Source organism: Triturus cristatus, chromosome 11, assembly GCF_964204655.1.
Source record: "Triturus cristatus chromosome 11, aTriCri1.1, whole genome shotgun sequence".
In the NCBI taxonomy this organism is placed as follows: Eukaryota; Metazoa; Chordata; class Amphibia; order Caudata; family Salamandridae; genus Triturus; species Triturus cristatus.
In genome coordinates, this window is record NC_140594.1 from 754,762,939 (window position 1) to 754,777,974 (window position 15,036).

Consider the following 15,036-nt stretch of genomic DNA (forward strand, 5'->3'; position numbering starts at 1 on the left):
TTTTTTATTGCATAGATGCTGTTCGATGCTTTTATGATACATGCTGTCGAATAAAGCTATTTGAAAGTGAAAGTATTCCCTGTCACTAAAACCTCAACTGCAAACCAGTTCTGATTTGTTTAGCATTCATAACAAGCTACAGAAAGGTCGAAGAACCACAGATGAGCATGTGTAGGGTCTTCGTTTCTGGGAGCTAGCTGTAGCCTAACACCCAGATGCAAATGCCTCGCTCTATACTGCTGCAATGGTATTGCCACAATGCCACTGTGACTGTTTTTTCCTGTGTGTTATTGCAAGGTAAAACTATTAATTATTGTTCAAGGTAACTGACATTTTTTATTATGCAAATTTGTCATTCCTAAGTTAAGGTATTTCTATGTTCTAGAGCATTTATAATGTCTTGGCGCTGGTCATACTCTTGCTCATTAATGATGTGTTCACTCATTTCTCTGCCACCCAGACTCTAAGGAGCATATGTATCAAGCTTTTTTCTTGTTCGCAAACGGGCCGATTCTCAGAATCGGCCCGTTTGCGAACGGGAAAAAGCCTTTTGGGATGTATCATCCAAAAAGGCCATCGCAAAATAGGGAATCGCAAATTTTGCGATTCCCTATTTTGCAAATGCATTTAAGGAATCGCAAATTGAGATTCCTTAAATGTAATCCTTGAAGCACCCAAGTTGTGCGAATTTGCCTTAAGAACTTGCAAATTACCACCAATTTCAACTTGGTGGTAATTTGCGATTTCCTTAAAAAATGCACTTTTTTGCATTTTTCACAGTGCCATGTGGCGCACATACATGCCCTTAGGGCATGTATGTGCGCCACATGTGCACACATGCATATTTCAGGGGTGCAACAGGGTGTCCTTTTGACACCCTTAAAATTGCATTTGCAATTTGCAAGTACCTAATGGGTACTCGCAAATTGCGAATGTCTTCCCATTCATTGCCCGTAGGAATGAATGGGAAGGTATTCCTTATTTGCGTATCACAATTTGCGATTTGCAATTAAGGAATATGTAGGAATCGCTATCATTATTGTCCTTAATAGCGATTCGCTATTAAGGACTCGCAAAACGTTTTTTTCATACATATGCCCCTACATGTGTTAGAGATCCAGTTCTCAGCCAACCGCTCAAGTCCTCTTTTCTCATGTTTTTCACCCAATAGGTTGTCCAAATGGAGGCAGAGAGTCCGGATCCCGTTCCCACTGATGGTTCAAGGGCTGCTGCTGGGCAAGATTCCAGAAGTTCTTCGCCGCCAGTGCTCTCTCTTTCCCCTTCCCGCCGGAGATCTCCACCATCGTGCCCACACTCCCCTTATCACCACGAAGCTGCCTTAAGAGCTGTGCAAAGCGCCATTCAAAGACGTCAGAAACGCCAGCAGGTTTGTAAGCTTTTATTTTTTCAATCCTGCTTGTTAACGCTCTCATCAAATGATTTGGCACCACATCTCACTTTATATAGCGGCCCACAAGGCACACTTGAGGGGCTTAAACAAATAACCCAGTGGCAGATTATATGAACAAAATACAACTGCTGCATGACCATCTTAACAACATATGGCTTGTCATTCAGGGAACCAACAGCAGTCCTGGCAATTTTGTCAGACCGCCCCCCCCACCCCCGTGGAAGGGGGGGGGTGCAAGTGTAAAGCACTGCTACTTAACAAAACCGGCCCCCAGCACTGCTGCTTTTGTTACCGGGGGCCGAAATTGCAGAATCACTGCAAAACCGGCCCTCAGTAACAAAACCGGCCCTCAGTAACAAAACCGGCCCCCACCACTCCAAACCGGACCCACCCTGCCAGTCTCCCGGGCAAACGGCCAATGGCACCTACGGCCAGTCCGCCCCTGATTTCATTGCTTGTTATTAACAACATAGAGGGCACAAGTCCTAAAAAAAGAAGTGGGGGAATTGACATCATAGAAAGTGGCATCACAAGCCACGACTTTACAGGAAGTGGCATCACAAGAAGTGACATCAGAACTAAAACCCTCACATATATGTTTAGCAGGTCTATCATGTGTACGTTTGAGCGCATTGCAAGGATAATAGCACAGTGAGCTATGGAAGATGATATTTGACTTCTACAACTCGCAATCCCCCAGTGTTATGTAACACATCCTGTACATTCATTTACAAACTTATATAATGTATTGTACATGTAATATGCTCGTGTTGATGGGAAGCACTCTGACACCCTGCATTGGGATGAGTAGGGCTATACAAGAAAAAACAATGGTACTTAAATTATTTTAATGCCTCTTCAGGTGTAGTAAGCTCTATATAAATGCAATATGCTGTGTGTAAATTTTGGAAAAGACCAACACATCTTACAGTGCATGCATATCTCCTAAACCAGGACTGAACAAAGAGAAAAGCTGCCTTTCTTAAGTATGTGTGAAGTGCTAACCTTTGTTCCCCTCCGCTTCATTCATATCTAGGTGTGAGGCTCCGGATTGCTCCTAGCCAAGAGACTCACAAAAGGAGGCCTGATAACCCCTCAAATTCGGCTTTTGTTATTGGCCCAGCAGGAGTCTTAAATAAGAAAGCCCCATCTCCGCCTGCACATTGCTGCTTATTGCAGATGGAAAGCAGACAATGTGCAGGCGCTGCTGAAAGTGTCCCCCGGTGTTTGGAAATTACACCGGGACAAGTTCAGCCCATTATTCAGTGGGGCACAAATTCTTGGTAGGGTGGACAGTGTTCACCATGCGAAAATAGTGGGAGTACACAGTCCACCCACGTGTACCCCGACTCATGCCCTGACAACTGATATGTTCCTCATGACCTGTTGCTGCCAACAAATACGACCCATATAGCCTGCTGTGTCTCTGTGCCTGATGGCCTGCTGTTTAATCACCGCTTCTGATTTTTTGCATGACACGGAGGCTAACATTATGCAAATCTCTTTTATTACGCAGCTCACAGCAGCAACTATTGAAGAAATCTAGAACTTCAATAACATTCTAGTAATTATAAAGCCCATCAGCACCAAGCATTCTCCCTTCTTTGTTGCTGCTGCTCACAGATAAGTACACTTTTGCACCAGTCCAAACAACACTTATGGGGATTTAAGAGGTCAAAGATAACATTAGAAAGCTATCCAAGTGGTAGCTGTGGAGAGCAGCTTTCAGGCTTAGTCTTGAAGGAATGTTAAGCAGCTTGTTTTACCAGAATTCAACCTTATAGTATTGGTTAAATGAAAGGAGAACCACACAGTAGTTAAAAATGTATGTTTTTATTATTATAACACAGCTTAAGTACCTCACAGTATCTGTTACACGCAGATAAACACAAACCTCACAATACTGTAGCACAGAAACAATCGTAAGTAGCACTAATACACAGAGGGTTCCAGGGGGAGACCAAACCATATACTAAATAGTGGTATAAGAACGACGACTCGAGTCAAGACAGTGTCTAGAGGGTGTAGAATCGCTGGGACCCCAAGGAACCACCCAAGGTGAGCAAGTAGGGACCCCACGTAGGATGGGTGCTGTGTGAGAACACAACCTTGTGCTACGTACAATTCAATAAGTGAGTCACGGTTTCAGTTTTTAGTTTAAGGACCCCTCCCAGTGGATCACGAGGAAACCCTTTGGAACATAGAAGGTTGGAGAGCCACCCCACCCGTGGATACCGAAGTACCAGAGTTACCTATCCCAGGGAAGCCGGGTACATAGGGCTGAAGTGGCGTCGGAAACCGCCATCGTTTTCAATGGGAGTCTTCAAAGAAATGCCACTGCTGGAAAGAAGAAAAGTGTCAGTTGGAATTCACAGGTGGATTCTTGATGGAAGGAACCTAAAAGCAGAGGGGACAGTCTGGGTCACTCAAGAGTGACCAAGGGCTCATTAGATGAATGCCCACTGATGTTGGGTGCTTCAGGTGTGAAAAAGGAGACCTTGACTCTACAGCTGCAGGGACCAAGAGACGTCGAGGACGACCAGGAGCTGAATACGAGCTGTCCCATGAAGGAAGTTGAGTGCTGAGGGGTCGGTGTCTGGCGGGAGCACCAACAGGCCTTGGCAGCGGCAACCCACAAACAAGGTCAAGGAAGGTTACGGTCTGGCCCAAAAAGGACCAGAGGACTCACCACAGCATGAGGAGTCAGGGCAGGCTTGGAGCAACCAGGGGAGCCCAAGAAAAGCAGTTTTGTTCCCTTAAATGGACCCACAGGCCGAAGGCACAGGAACCACAAGGGGATCTCTAGCAGTTTCACAAAGTCACAGCTTGCAGGGCACACACAGAGTGCGATGAGGCTGGAGTCCTTTGTACTAAATGTGCGCAAAGGTTGGGGCTATCGATAGCCCAATGCACTTAGTTGGGAAACACCAACAAGCATATGCACTTGCAAAAGGACATTGTACACAGGTGTTCAGGTTATGCGGTCCCCACGGAGGATACTGGCCTAAAACTCGGCGGGAGACGGCAGCTTGACCTCAAGGAACATACGAACCCACCTCCTGTGGTGCTGGAGCCTTTGGAGTCCACAGCAGCTCAGGATCAGCCAACCGGTCAGTTGCGTTACGGTGCCGGCAAATGCAGGGGAGTAACTCCTTCACCCCAAGGGAGATACTTCAGTTGTCCTTGATGCCCCACAAGTCCTACACGGAGTCTATATGGTGCACGGGCACAGACGAAGTCCAGCGAAGTCCAGAGTGTCCAGACAGTTGAAGGTCAGCAGTTTCTTGATCAGAATCTTGTCCACTTCGCTTCTATGGTCCTACGGTCAGGTAAGCCCTTTTGTACCCACGGGAGAGGGTTGCACAGCCTTCAAGCCGCATATTCGGCTTCAAGGTAAACTCAGGATGCTACCGCTGCCTTAGCAACGGGACCACCCTGACACCTTCCATGCATCTTGCTTTGTTTACCCGCGAGCCGGCCTCGTACTGAAACTGGCTCGTTGCTCCCACACGTGGGCTGTCCCCCAGCGGGAAACCGGCTCACAATACTGCTCTGTCTAATTAAGTAAAACAGACAAGCCGAAGAGCACACGTTATGAAAGCAGCGTCTCCCCTGCAGGAATAATTAAAGTAACAAAATCAGCATGATATCTCAAAAAGATATAATTTGAAGCCAAAAGAGGGAAAATAAACACTGTACAATTTAAGATAAAGACTCACCAGTCAGGAAAAGGCAGCAATAGTACTTGGTTGTAAAAAAAAAAAAAAAGGATGACAGAGGTTCCAATGAAATAGAGGTAGGACTTTAGAGGAAAATTCCAAGGGAACTCTCTGTAGCCATTTTACATAGTTGGGCTGATACTACTAATTAACATACAGCTGCCATTTTGATAGTTTGGGAGACCAAATGAATTCTGGCAGTTGTAGTCTAACCAGCTGTCACAGCCATCTTTTCAAGCAACGCTGACAGCTACTTACCTTCCCGTATGTCCCTTAAACCCTCAGTGAGTAGCATGGAGGAAAAAATGGAAGGACTAATAAACAAAGCCATTAATAAAGGTACTGGGTCACTAGATGACACAATAAATAAAAAATTGGAAGCCCTCTCCCAAACAGTCTGGCCAACCGGTGGTTCAAGAGACCCTGAAGGGGAAGATGGGGCAAACAAGGCCCCAAGGAAAAGGTGCACTGGGGAGAATACTTCAAAAGGGCTAAACAAATCCAAACGCTCCTTTCCTTTGACTTCACGCACTGGTGGTGAACTTGACTGTGCCTTGGGCACTTCTGAAGGGCAAACAAAAGGCCCAATTCCTATCCTAATCAACAGTGATAATGATATGGGGGATGAAATAGAGCTGTCCTGCTCCTCCGATCTAGATTCTGACATTCAAGATATTGAGAAAGAGGACACTAAAGTTAATGACGAAGCACCAGGGGCCTCTGGGTCTAAGAATGTCAATATAGACCCATTCAGATTAAGTATGTTTGACCCTCTCTTAATTAAACATCCCGTACCCCTATGGAGTGTCCCCTACCCAACACATTGTGGAATACTTCTCATTTTGGCTCCGCAAAGGGATACCCAAGGATATCAGATCACACCTGAGATCTGAATGCCCACGCCCCTCCTTACCTGACAAAATAGCCCTACCCCCAGAAAAGGCATTGACAGGGGCCTTAAATCATGCCAGGATAGACTACTCGATCTAACTGGTTCACTGACAAAATTGTTCAAAATGGCCTTGGGTGCCTACCTTGATGACTCCCTAATCGACCCAGGGGAGTTACACAAATGGACACAGAGCGCAATCTGCCTCCTGGGAAATGCCAACATTGCACTCTCAAACAAGAGAAGGAGGAGCGTCTTGCTGAAAATTGATCCAAAACTCATAGAACTGGCTTCCAAAGAAGGTGGTGCTTCTGCTCAAGGGCTCCTCTTCGGGGATGATTTCATCCGAGACATGGCAAGATATGTGGGGGCAATCAGCTCCATTCAAAAATCCCAGAAGGATATTAAGAGTCTTTCAGGGTAGAGTTTTTGAGATGGCCGGAAGAACACGGGGTCGGTTCCCTGGCCGTGGACAAGGCAGATCAAGACCCTATTTCGGACAGGGTCAAAGACTCCAGTTAAGCTTCGGCTCGTACTCCTCCTATCTGCAGAAGCAGAGAACTTGTGGTAGTGGGTTCAGAGGAGAAAGGAGACAGAGAGGTTTCTCAGCAGGTAAGACTTACCAAAAACCTTTCACATACCCCTCTAAAAGGTGGGAGGGAGACTAGCCCAATCCTCTGGGAACTGGAATATGGTGACAGAAGACCCTCGGGTCTTAAAAACAGTGAGGGGATACAAAATGTACTGGTACCCCAGTACAAAGAAGAATGCCCCAAGAAATGTTTTTCGCCCACAAGGACTCAACCCTAGTATCACGAGGAAGAAGATCTATTGGCCAAAGATGCAATACAGGGAGGGACACAATGTGGTTTTGTTAGCAGTATCTTCTTAGTAGAAAAGAAAGACAAAGGACTAAGACCAGTGATAAACCTAAAAGTCCTAAACAGATGGGTGGTCTACCACCACTTAAAATTGAAGGGAGTACATATTTTAAGAGATGTGTTAAGGAAAGGGGACTGGCAATTCACATGGGGTGGGAAAATTTGGCAGTTCTGCAGCTTCCCATTTGGGCTATCCTCAGCCCCTTGGTGCTTCACCAAAGTTCTTCGTCCCATAGCAGAATGGCTCAGATCAAGGGAAATAAGACTAATCATATAGCTAGACAACATCCTGGCCCTATCCAAAGAAAAAGTGGCTCTTCACACAGACCTTACAATAAAACTGTCAGACCACTTAGGCTTCATCATAAACAAGAAAAAGTCCTGCACAACCCTAAGCCAGGAAACCCAGTTCCTGGGTTTTGTTATAAACACAACACAAGGGGAATTAAAATTACCTGGAGAGAAACTAAGAAAACTCTGCAAAGAACTGAGGAAATTATTAGGAAATAAAGATTTCCATCTGAGAACCCTAGCAAGGATTCTAGGCATCTTGTCCTCTACAATCCAAGCTATCTATGCGGTTCCCCAATATTGCCGAGCTCTTCAAAGACTCCAAGCCAAGGCATTGAGAACAGACCACTCCTACTCCCAAATTGTAACTCTGGACACAGATTTGAGGAAAGAAATAATGTGGTGGTTAAAGAATGCAGAACCATGGAATGGGAGAACGATTTTCGGGGAAAAACCGAGATAGTGATAGACTCAGATGCCAGCTTAGAAGGATGGGGGGCCAGATGTGGCAACTCAACAAAGGGGGTCGCTGAGTTACACATCAACTGTTTAGAGTTACTGGCAGGCTCCTATGCAATCTGTTGCGTTACCAAAGATTTAATAAAATGTTCTGTCATGCTTCGAATGGACAACGTATCTGTAGTCCGTTATGTCAACAAGATGGGGGGTCCTCACTCCAAGGGTCTGACGAATTTAGCCAAATTCTTCTTGGGTTACTGCCTGAGCAAAGGCATCTCAGTAATAGCAGAAAACATTCCAGGCCTGAGCAATGGGGTTGCGGATTGGTTTTCTAGGAATTTCAAAGATTGCAGCAATTGGAAATTACACAAGGGAATCTTCCTTTCTATCCTATCAATGTGGAGACCTTTCGGGGTAGACCTCTTTGCAGACAGATTGAACAATCAATTACCCAAATTCTCCAGCTGGAAGCCGGACCCTCAAGCCCTGGGCGTGGATGCCTTCCTTCAGAGTTGGAAAGGTCAAACACCTCATGCTTTCCCTCCGTTTGTCATGCTTCCCAGACTACTAGTGCACGCCCACAGGAACAAAGAAATTATAGTAGTGATAACCCCCTGTGGAGATCCCAGGCACGGTTTCCAATCCTACTGGAAATGAGCATTTAATACCAACATTCAAGGGAATATTAACAGGCTCAGAAAGAGAGCCACAGTTTCTAGTAGAGCAGGGCCTTCTAACACTCATGGCTCGGAAGATTTCATGAGAAAGTGGCAGATCGCAGGCCTTTAGGCAGATGCTTTCAAACTCATATCAGAGTCATGGGCACCTGGCACAAGGAAAGCATATAGGCTGGCTTTGGAAAAATGGGTTCACTGGAGTCTTCAACGGAATTACAGTCCTGTTCCAACTAATTTAGTTCATGTATTAAACTACTGATCTCAGCTATTCACATCAGAACTCTCATACAGAACAGTTAATGTGTATAGGTCCACGATTGCATTGGGTCACTGCCTCGTAGAAGGAGTATCTGTAGGAAAAAACTTACTAACCCAAAAAAAGAATATGCGAAGTATGCGGGTCATAAACCTATCCGCAAAATACGTCGCTCTGTGAGACGTAAAAGATGTTCTTCAAGTTCTAATAAATTGGGATGAAAACTCTAACTTATCCCTAAAACACTTATCCTAAAAAACACAGTTTTACTTTGCCTGGTATCTTTTAGACTAACCTCAGATGTTAAAACCTTAGACGTTAACAGTAGTGCCTACCAACCAGAAGGGATTTGCTTTTACCTAAAAAGACAGACAAAAACAATGTCAACCGCTGTTATTTATCCCTTTTTCCTTCAAAATGAGACTCTTTGCGTGGTGAAATGCCTGCAAGAATACGTGAGAAAGACTGCAATACTGAGAGGAAACACAAATCAATTGCTATTATGCTATAAATCACCTCATAAGGCATTATCATCCCCCACTTTAGCTAGATGGGTCAAAGAGGTAATGAAAAAAAGCGGGCATAGACATTACTATATTTGATCCACCTCTGCATCCAAAGCTTTCTTTCTAGGGAGGGGCTTACAAAATATCCTTAGAACTGCAGATTGGTCCAATGAAACAATGTTAAAAGTTGTTACTTTAGACCTATTAGTAGCACTACTGATAATGTATTAAATGCACTTTGAACTTGCATAATGTTAGCCTCTGTGTCATACCATAAAATTTAGCTTTTTCACAGCCTGGTGGGCAGAAAATGTGGATTTTTTTAAAGACGCGGAGGCTAAGATTATCCCACCACTGAAACCCCTCCCTGATGAAGTAAACTCTTTTTCTGACTGTATTTCAATTTTAATTTTCAGAATAGGAAATACGTTACTTGGAAAACTAAAGTTATAGAAGTTATTATGTTTGCAACATCATCAAAGAAGGGAGAATGCTTCGTGCTGATGGACTTTATTTGTTACTAGAATGTTATAGAAGTTCTTGATTTCTTCAATTGTTGCTGCTGTGAGCTGTGCAATAAAGGAGAAGCCAAAATCTTAGCCTACGTGTCTTTAATAAAATCCAGATTTTCTGCTCACCAGGCTGTGAAAAATCTAAATTATCTGCTTTTATATATCTTCCCCTAATGGTCCCATAGTAATCCACATTGTAACTGGGTGTGTCCTCGTGGTGACTGAGATGCCCAGCCCTGTGCCCTAGGCCCTTGAGATGCCAATGAGCAGGGTGTCTGTAATGTGTTCAGTGTAATGTGTAGCAAACATTGTTTTACCTTAATCTCTGCTGTTCGTTTGTAGGCTATACTTCTAATTCCAACCAGTGCAAAGGAACACATAAATGTAGTGTTTAACAAACTGTATTGCAGTTTTTTTTTTTAGGAAAAATAAGTAGCTGCTGTCTCGGCATGCTTGCCCTCTCACTGGAGCATACAGTCTTGATCTAATTTCTTGGAGACTCTTTTATACAAGCATTGAGTTAAAAACATTTTTTTGATTTCTTTATTGAACAGTTTACATATTACGCAGTGACCGTCTACAGGGCAAATTGCAGAAAATAATTGCGTCAATTTGTGAGCATAGTGAACGTGTACATCAGAATGTCGGATAACAAATTACTTAGAACAGTCAGCCGTTTGGTTGACGGAAATGATTATTCATGTGTAACGGGGACAATACCTGTAACAGCATATTGTCATATATACAGCAAAGAAGATATTGGTGTTCAGAACAATACACATGAAAAGAAACTCAGCCCGCACCTACTCCCAATGCAAGGGAAAGGATATATGTATATAGGATAATCGAGCACGGAAATGTTTATCATATGTCCTGAAAGCAAAAAAAGGTGGGGTTGGTTGGGCAGTCTATACCAAACCGCCGATGCAATGGACCGGTGAGGTGAAAGGTGGCAGCTATTTGGTGGGCAGAGGAGCGTCCAGGTAGGAGTTTTGCCACACCAAGGAGTCTAACCTGTCATATCCGGCTGTCTGCGAATGTTTATGCCAGGGTTACAATCTCAAACTTTATTCTGGGCTTTGTACTTGATGAAATCTGAACATATCTTGAAAGAACCATGATCTCATTGGTTTGTAGTCCGTTTGAAACCGCCTAAGTAAGATCTCTGCATTCAGACCTCTGTTGGAGTAAGCTCTGTGACTGCAAGTGAAAACTGCGAGAGAGAAGGAGCATATCCGTGTTGGGGGACGGAACTAGCCTCAGGAATCAGACTTTACTTTCAAGTCTAATATATCATTAAACGAAGTGCAAGTCCCCAAACAGCTTCACATGCTAACTATGACCCCGCCAGAGGCCCACCTTTAGGCAGATGGCACTCAAGAATCTGCCCATGGCACTTGAGGTCCTGGAGCGAGAGAACATCAAGCTGGCCTCCATGGGTGAGTCACTCATAGAGGTCCGAGGTTCATGGGTGATGTACTAGATTGTGTAGAAGGATGTGATGTACTTTAAGTGAGCGTCCAGGTGGAATATAGAGAGTGGACTGTAACTCCTGATGTCACCTGTCGGGGGTTGACTCTATAGCAGTCATCACCTGGGGTCTGGAAGGGAAACAAGTGCAAGGGAATCTCTGACTATCGGGCTGGGTGTATGGAAAGCCAGTGCCATTCTCTGGGCGTTTTGACTGTATGCAAGGCAAGTTCGGCTATGTGAGAAGTTGGCTTGGCATATGCTGTCCACTAGTTATAGGGGACACCTTGCACCAGTCCAATTCGACTCTTAAGGTGATAGGTTAAAAGACAACCTTTAAAGAAAGCTATCCTAGTGGTAGCTGTGGAGAGCAGCCTTCAGGCTAAGTCTTGAAGGAGTGTTAAGCCTATTGTTTTACCATAGATAACCTCTTGAATGATCAAATGAAAGACCTGAATTATATCAGTCCCCAGAGGCCCTAGTAAAAGGTGACTTTAAATGGTGTAAAGAAACATTTGTGTACATATCTACCATGGATAGGGAAGGGAACGAGCTGGTTAAGGGCACCGTTAGGGCTCACCAGCTCTGTAAAACTATACCATCCATGGAACCATACTTAGGCTATGTCACAAATGCAAATCATCGTTTCCTACTGACTAGATTTAGACTAAATCAATTACACCTCTTGTTTGGAGATAGGAAAGGTTGGAAAAGGGCTGTGGATATTGGCCCTTGTTCCTGTGATAATTTTTCTCCACAGGACATGACACATTTTTTCTTCTTTTGTGAGCACTTTATTGACATAAGGAAACGCTTTTTATTACCTATACTAAGAAACAAAGGCTTTGTTCAGGTGAGACCTGCTCTTCTTTACCTTCAGATGTTAAATGATGTCTGGGAAACTTTTAACATTGCAAATTTTTTATCTGTTTTAATTCGCTCCTTGAGGAAATGAACTGTATCCCTTTTAATGTTGTTTAATTGGACACATTGCTCTATTTTTATCAATCTATGTCAATGCGTAGTTTAGCTGTAATGGTTATCTAAAATGAATTCTGTATTTTTAAGTTTATTTATTGTAGCATGCTTTTATGGTTTGCACTTAAACCGAATAAAGACTTTTGACTGACTGAGTAGTCCAGACAGGTATATATTCAAAATATATGTATTTATTCTAAGAACAAATCCCACTAGTCTCTTGTGAGGCTGGAGGTAAAGATACAATTCAATAAAGCATTTATAATAACAATAAATAGCACTGGAATCACAGGGCCCCGGGGGGGGGACCAAACCATATATTAAAAAAGTGGTATAAGAACCACAACAGTTCTGCAGACAGTGCCTAGGGCACTTAGGATTGCTGGCACCTTACAAAACCACCCAAGGTAGTGAGGAAGGGGACCCACGGGAAGCGTGTGCAGTGTTCAAACTACAGTCGGGATCCCTGTTAAACCCTATGGGAACTGTCGCGGTTGGAAAATGCAAGAATCTAGACAGTTCGAGCAGGAGTTCAAGTTCAGGAGTTTAAAGTTAAGCTCTTGGAGGGCCCACACCCACGATAGTACCGAGGTACCACTGTTACCTGCCCCAGGGAAGCCGGGTGCTTAGGTCGTTTTCAGTGTCGGGTCGATGTCTCGTTTTCTATGGAAAAACGTGAAGAACTGCTGCTGGCAAAAAGCGTCGTCGATGTTGTGCAGATTGAAGATGTGGATCTTGAAGGAAAGGACCTGAAAGCAGAGGGGACAGAGTCTGGGTCACTAGCCAGTGACTAGGGGCCTCAGGAGAAAGAGCCCTTCAATGTCGGGTGCTTCCAGGTTGAAGAAGGGTAGCTTGGATCAGCAGCCACGGGGTCCAGGAGGCTTCAAGGAAGGCCAGCTGCTGGAGGGCAACTGTCCCACGAAGGATGAAGGCCTCTGCGGTGTTAGTGTCTGGATTGGATCCACTAAGCCTTGGCAACCGCAACCCACGCAAGTATCAAGAAACAGCCACGGTGCAGACCCACGAGGTCTGAGCGAGGTCTACAGCGAGGAGACTGTAGAGCAGGCCTGGAGCAACCAGGGGAGCCCTTGAAAGTAAAGTTTGACCTCTGCTAGGGCCCACCAGTCGAGAGACAAGGGACCGCGGGAGGCAGCAATTTGGAGTGTGTAAAGATGTGCCACGGGTCGCCGGAGCGGGCTGGGGCGTCGTCCTTTGGCACAGGTGATGCTGAGAGGTTGGCTCAATGATGGGCCAAAGCACAACTTCCCCACTTGTCGGGTTTGTGTGCTGGGCAAGAGGTGGCCGGTGTCCTGGGGTATTGGGTATCTCGGCACCCATGGGGTCCACGGTGCTCAGCTTTGCTGTGCACACTCACTGGCCTCTGGGATGCTTGGGAACCCACCTCAGGGTAGGCAGGGGTCTTCGATGTCCGTAGGAGGAGCGGAGTTCCAACCGGGTCACTTGCAGTGTTTCAGGTGCCTGCCAAGCAGAGGGGTAACTCCTTTAGCCCAAGGGAGATTTCTTCCATCAGCTGAGCGGCAGCTCGTCGAAGTTTCAAGTCTTTGAAGCAGAGTTCTCATCCAAGATTAATCTGAGGCTCTGGGGACCCTGCACCCACCTTTATCCAGGGATTAGGGGAGTGTCTAAATCAGAGCCCACCAATGGGAGTTCAGGCGGGAAAGGGTGGCTACACCCTCTCCCCTTTGTGTGTTTCCCGCCGGGGCAGGAGACAGGATGCTCCTGAACCGGTCTGAGCCGGTGTATGCAGAAGTAGGCACTGGAGAAACCTACGTGCAAGTTTGAAAGACATCCTAAGGTGCACCCACCCAGTTCCAATCCACATAGACTGTCTGGGGAGGTGAGGACACCTCCCTGCAACAGGATCCCTATTGTCCAGCTGCTGTGGCTGGAGTTCTGCCCAGCAACAGGCAGCCAGAATCGTGTGGGTGCCGGGTAGCATCCATTTTGTACTACGTGTGCTCTTTTAAATTGGTGTCTAAAATCAACCGCTTTTACCATATCACCCTACTAGCAGGGTGGAATCATGCCCTCTCTCCAATGACTGGATTGGGGGCATGATTCCAAGATGTTTGACACCAAACACGATATGGTTCTGTGCAGCCATTCTCAAGTTAGCATGCTATCGCGATTGATTATAATGCGCTTAAGAGTATATGGTATGGCTGCACTACAAACAACCTTGCATTAGTTTTTACAAAAGTTGCAGAGGGGCCCTACTCAGGTAGGGGTTCCCCCTCACACATATCTCAGCACCCTGCCTTGTAGGATTTGCAAGGCCTGCCTTAGGGGTGACTTATGAGGATACATGTGCTGTATTTAAGTGGGATACAGGATACCTATATCCCTGTAAGGGGTGCAAGCACCACCTTACCCAGACTACAGTAGTGGTCTGGTATGTACCTAGAGTACTCACATCAGTTTAGAGAGGAAGCAGATAGGCTGGGGTCATGGATAGCAGGGCCACAGCCTGGCTAGAGTCAAAACATCAGCAAAAAGTTGGGGGCAACTTTGCAGTCGATGCCAATCTCCTACAGGCAATAGTGTGGTTTACAGGGGGAAATACCTGGGCTACCTGTGTTTGTCTGTTGAGAAGTGGTCGCAGAGTTTCACCAGACAGGGACATCTGGTATTAAGTTGGTGTATCAGTGAGGGGCATAGCTAGCCCGCATAGGCACACATAAGCAAATGTGTATGTTAAAACTTCTACATAGGGATTCTGATATATGTGCCACTACTCAATTCTAAATATGCCTATTAGTGAAATATGGTGTTTTTCTGTTCTGTTTGGAAGGAGACAGTTTACACATCTGATAGCATGCAGATGAAGTGAATTCATAGCACAAGGTGGTCTGCACTCCCACCGACGTACCGAAGAGACGGGTACAAGTGAGTATGCAGGCGGGAGTGATTAGATTGAAGACATCCTGGTGTTTTTCTGTTAGTTTGCTGGCACAGCAGAATGCGAA

The 15,036-nt window shown here is 45.3% G+C and overlaps 2 protein-coding genes across 2 annotated transcripts in view; one reads left to right on the plus strand and one right to left on the minus strand.

Moving 5' to 3' along the window:
* Positions 1-15,036, plus strand: part of LOC146785406 (uncharacterized) — a 2,064,968-nt gene that overhangs the window by 669,325 nt on the left and 1,380,607 nt on the right. The window contains exon 12 of the mRNA XM_085634420.1: positions 1,172-1,387. Within this exon, the coding sequence (XP_085490546.1) occupies positions 1,172-1,387 (216 nt within the window). The remainder of the gene's footprint in view (positions 1-1,171; positions 1,388-15,036) is intronic.
* Positions 1-15,036, minus strand: part of LOC146785408 (uncharacterized) — a 787,621-nt gene that overhangs the window by 179,253 nt on the left and 593,332 nt on the right. The gene's annotated exons all lie outside the window — the stretch shown is intronic.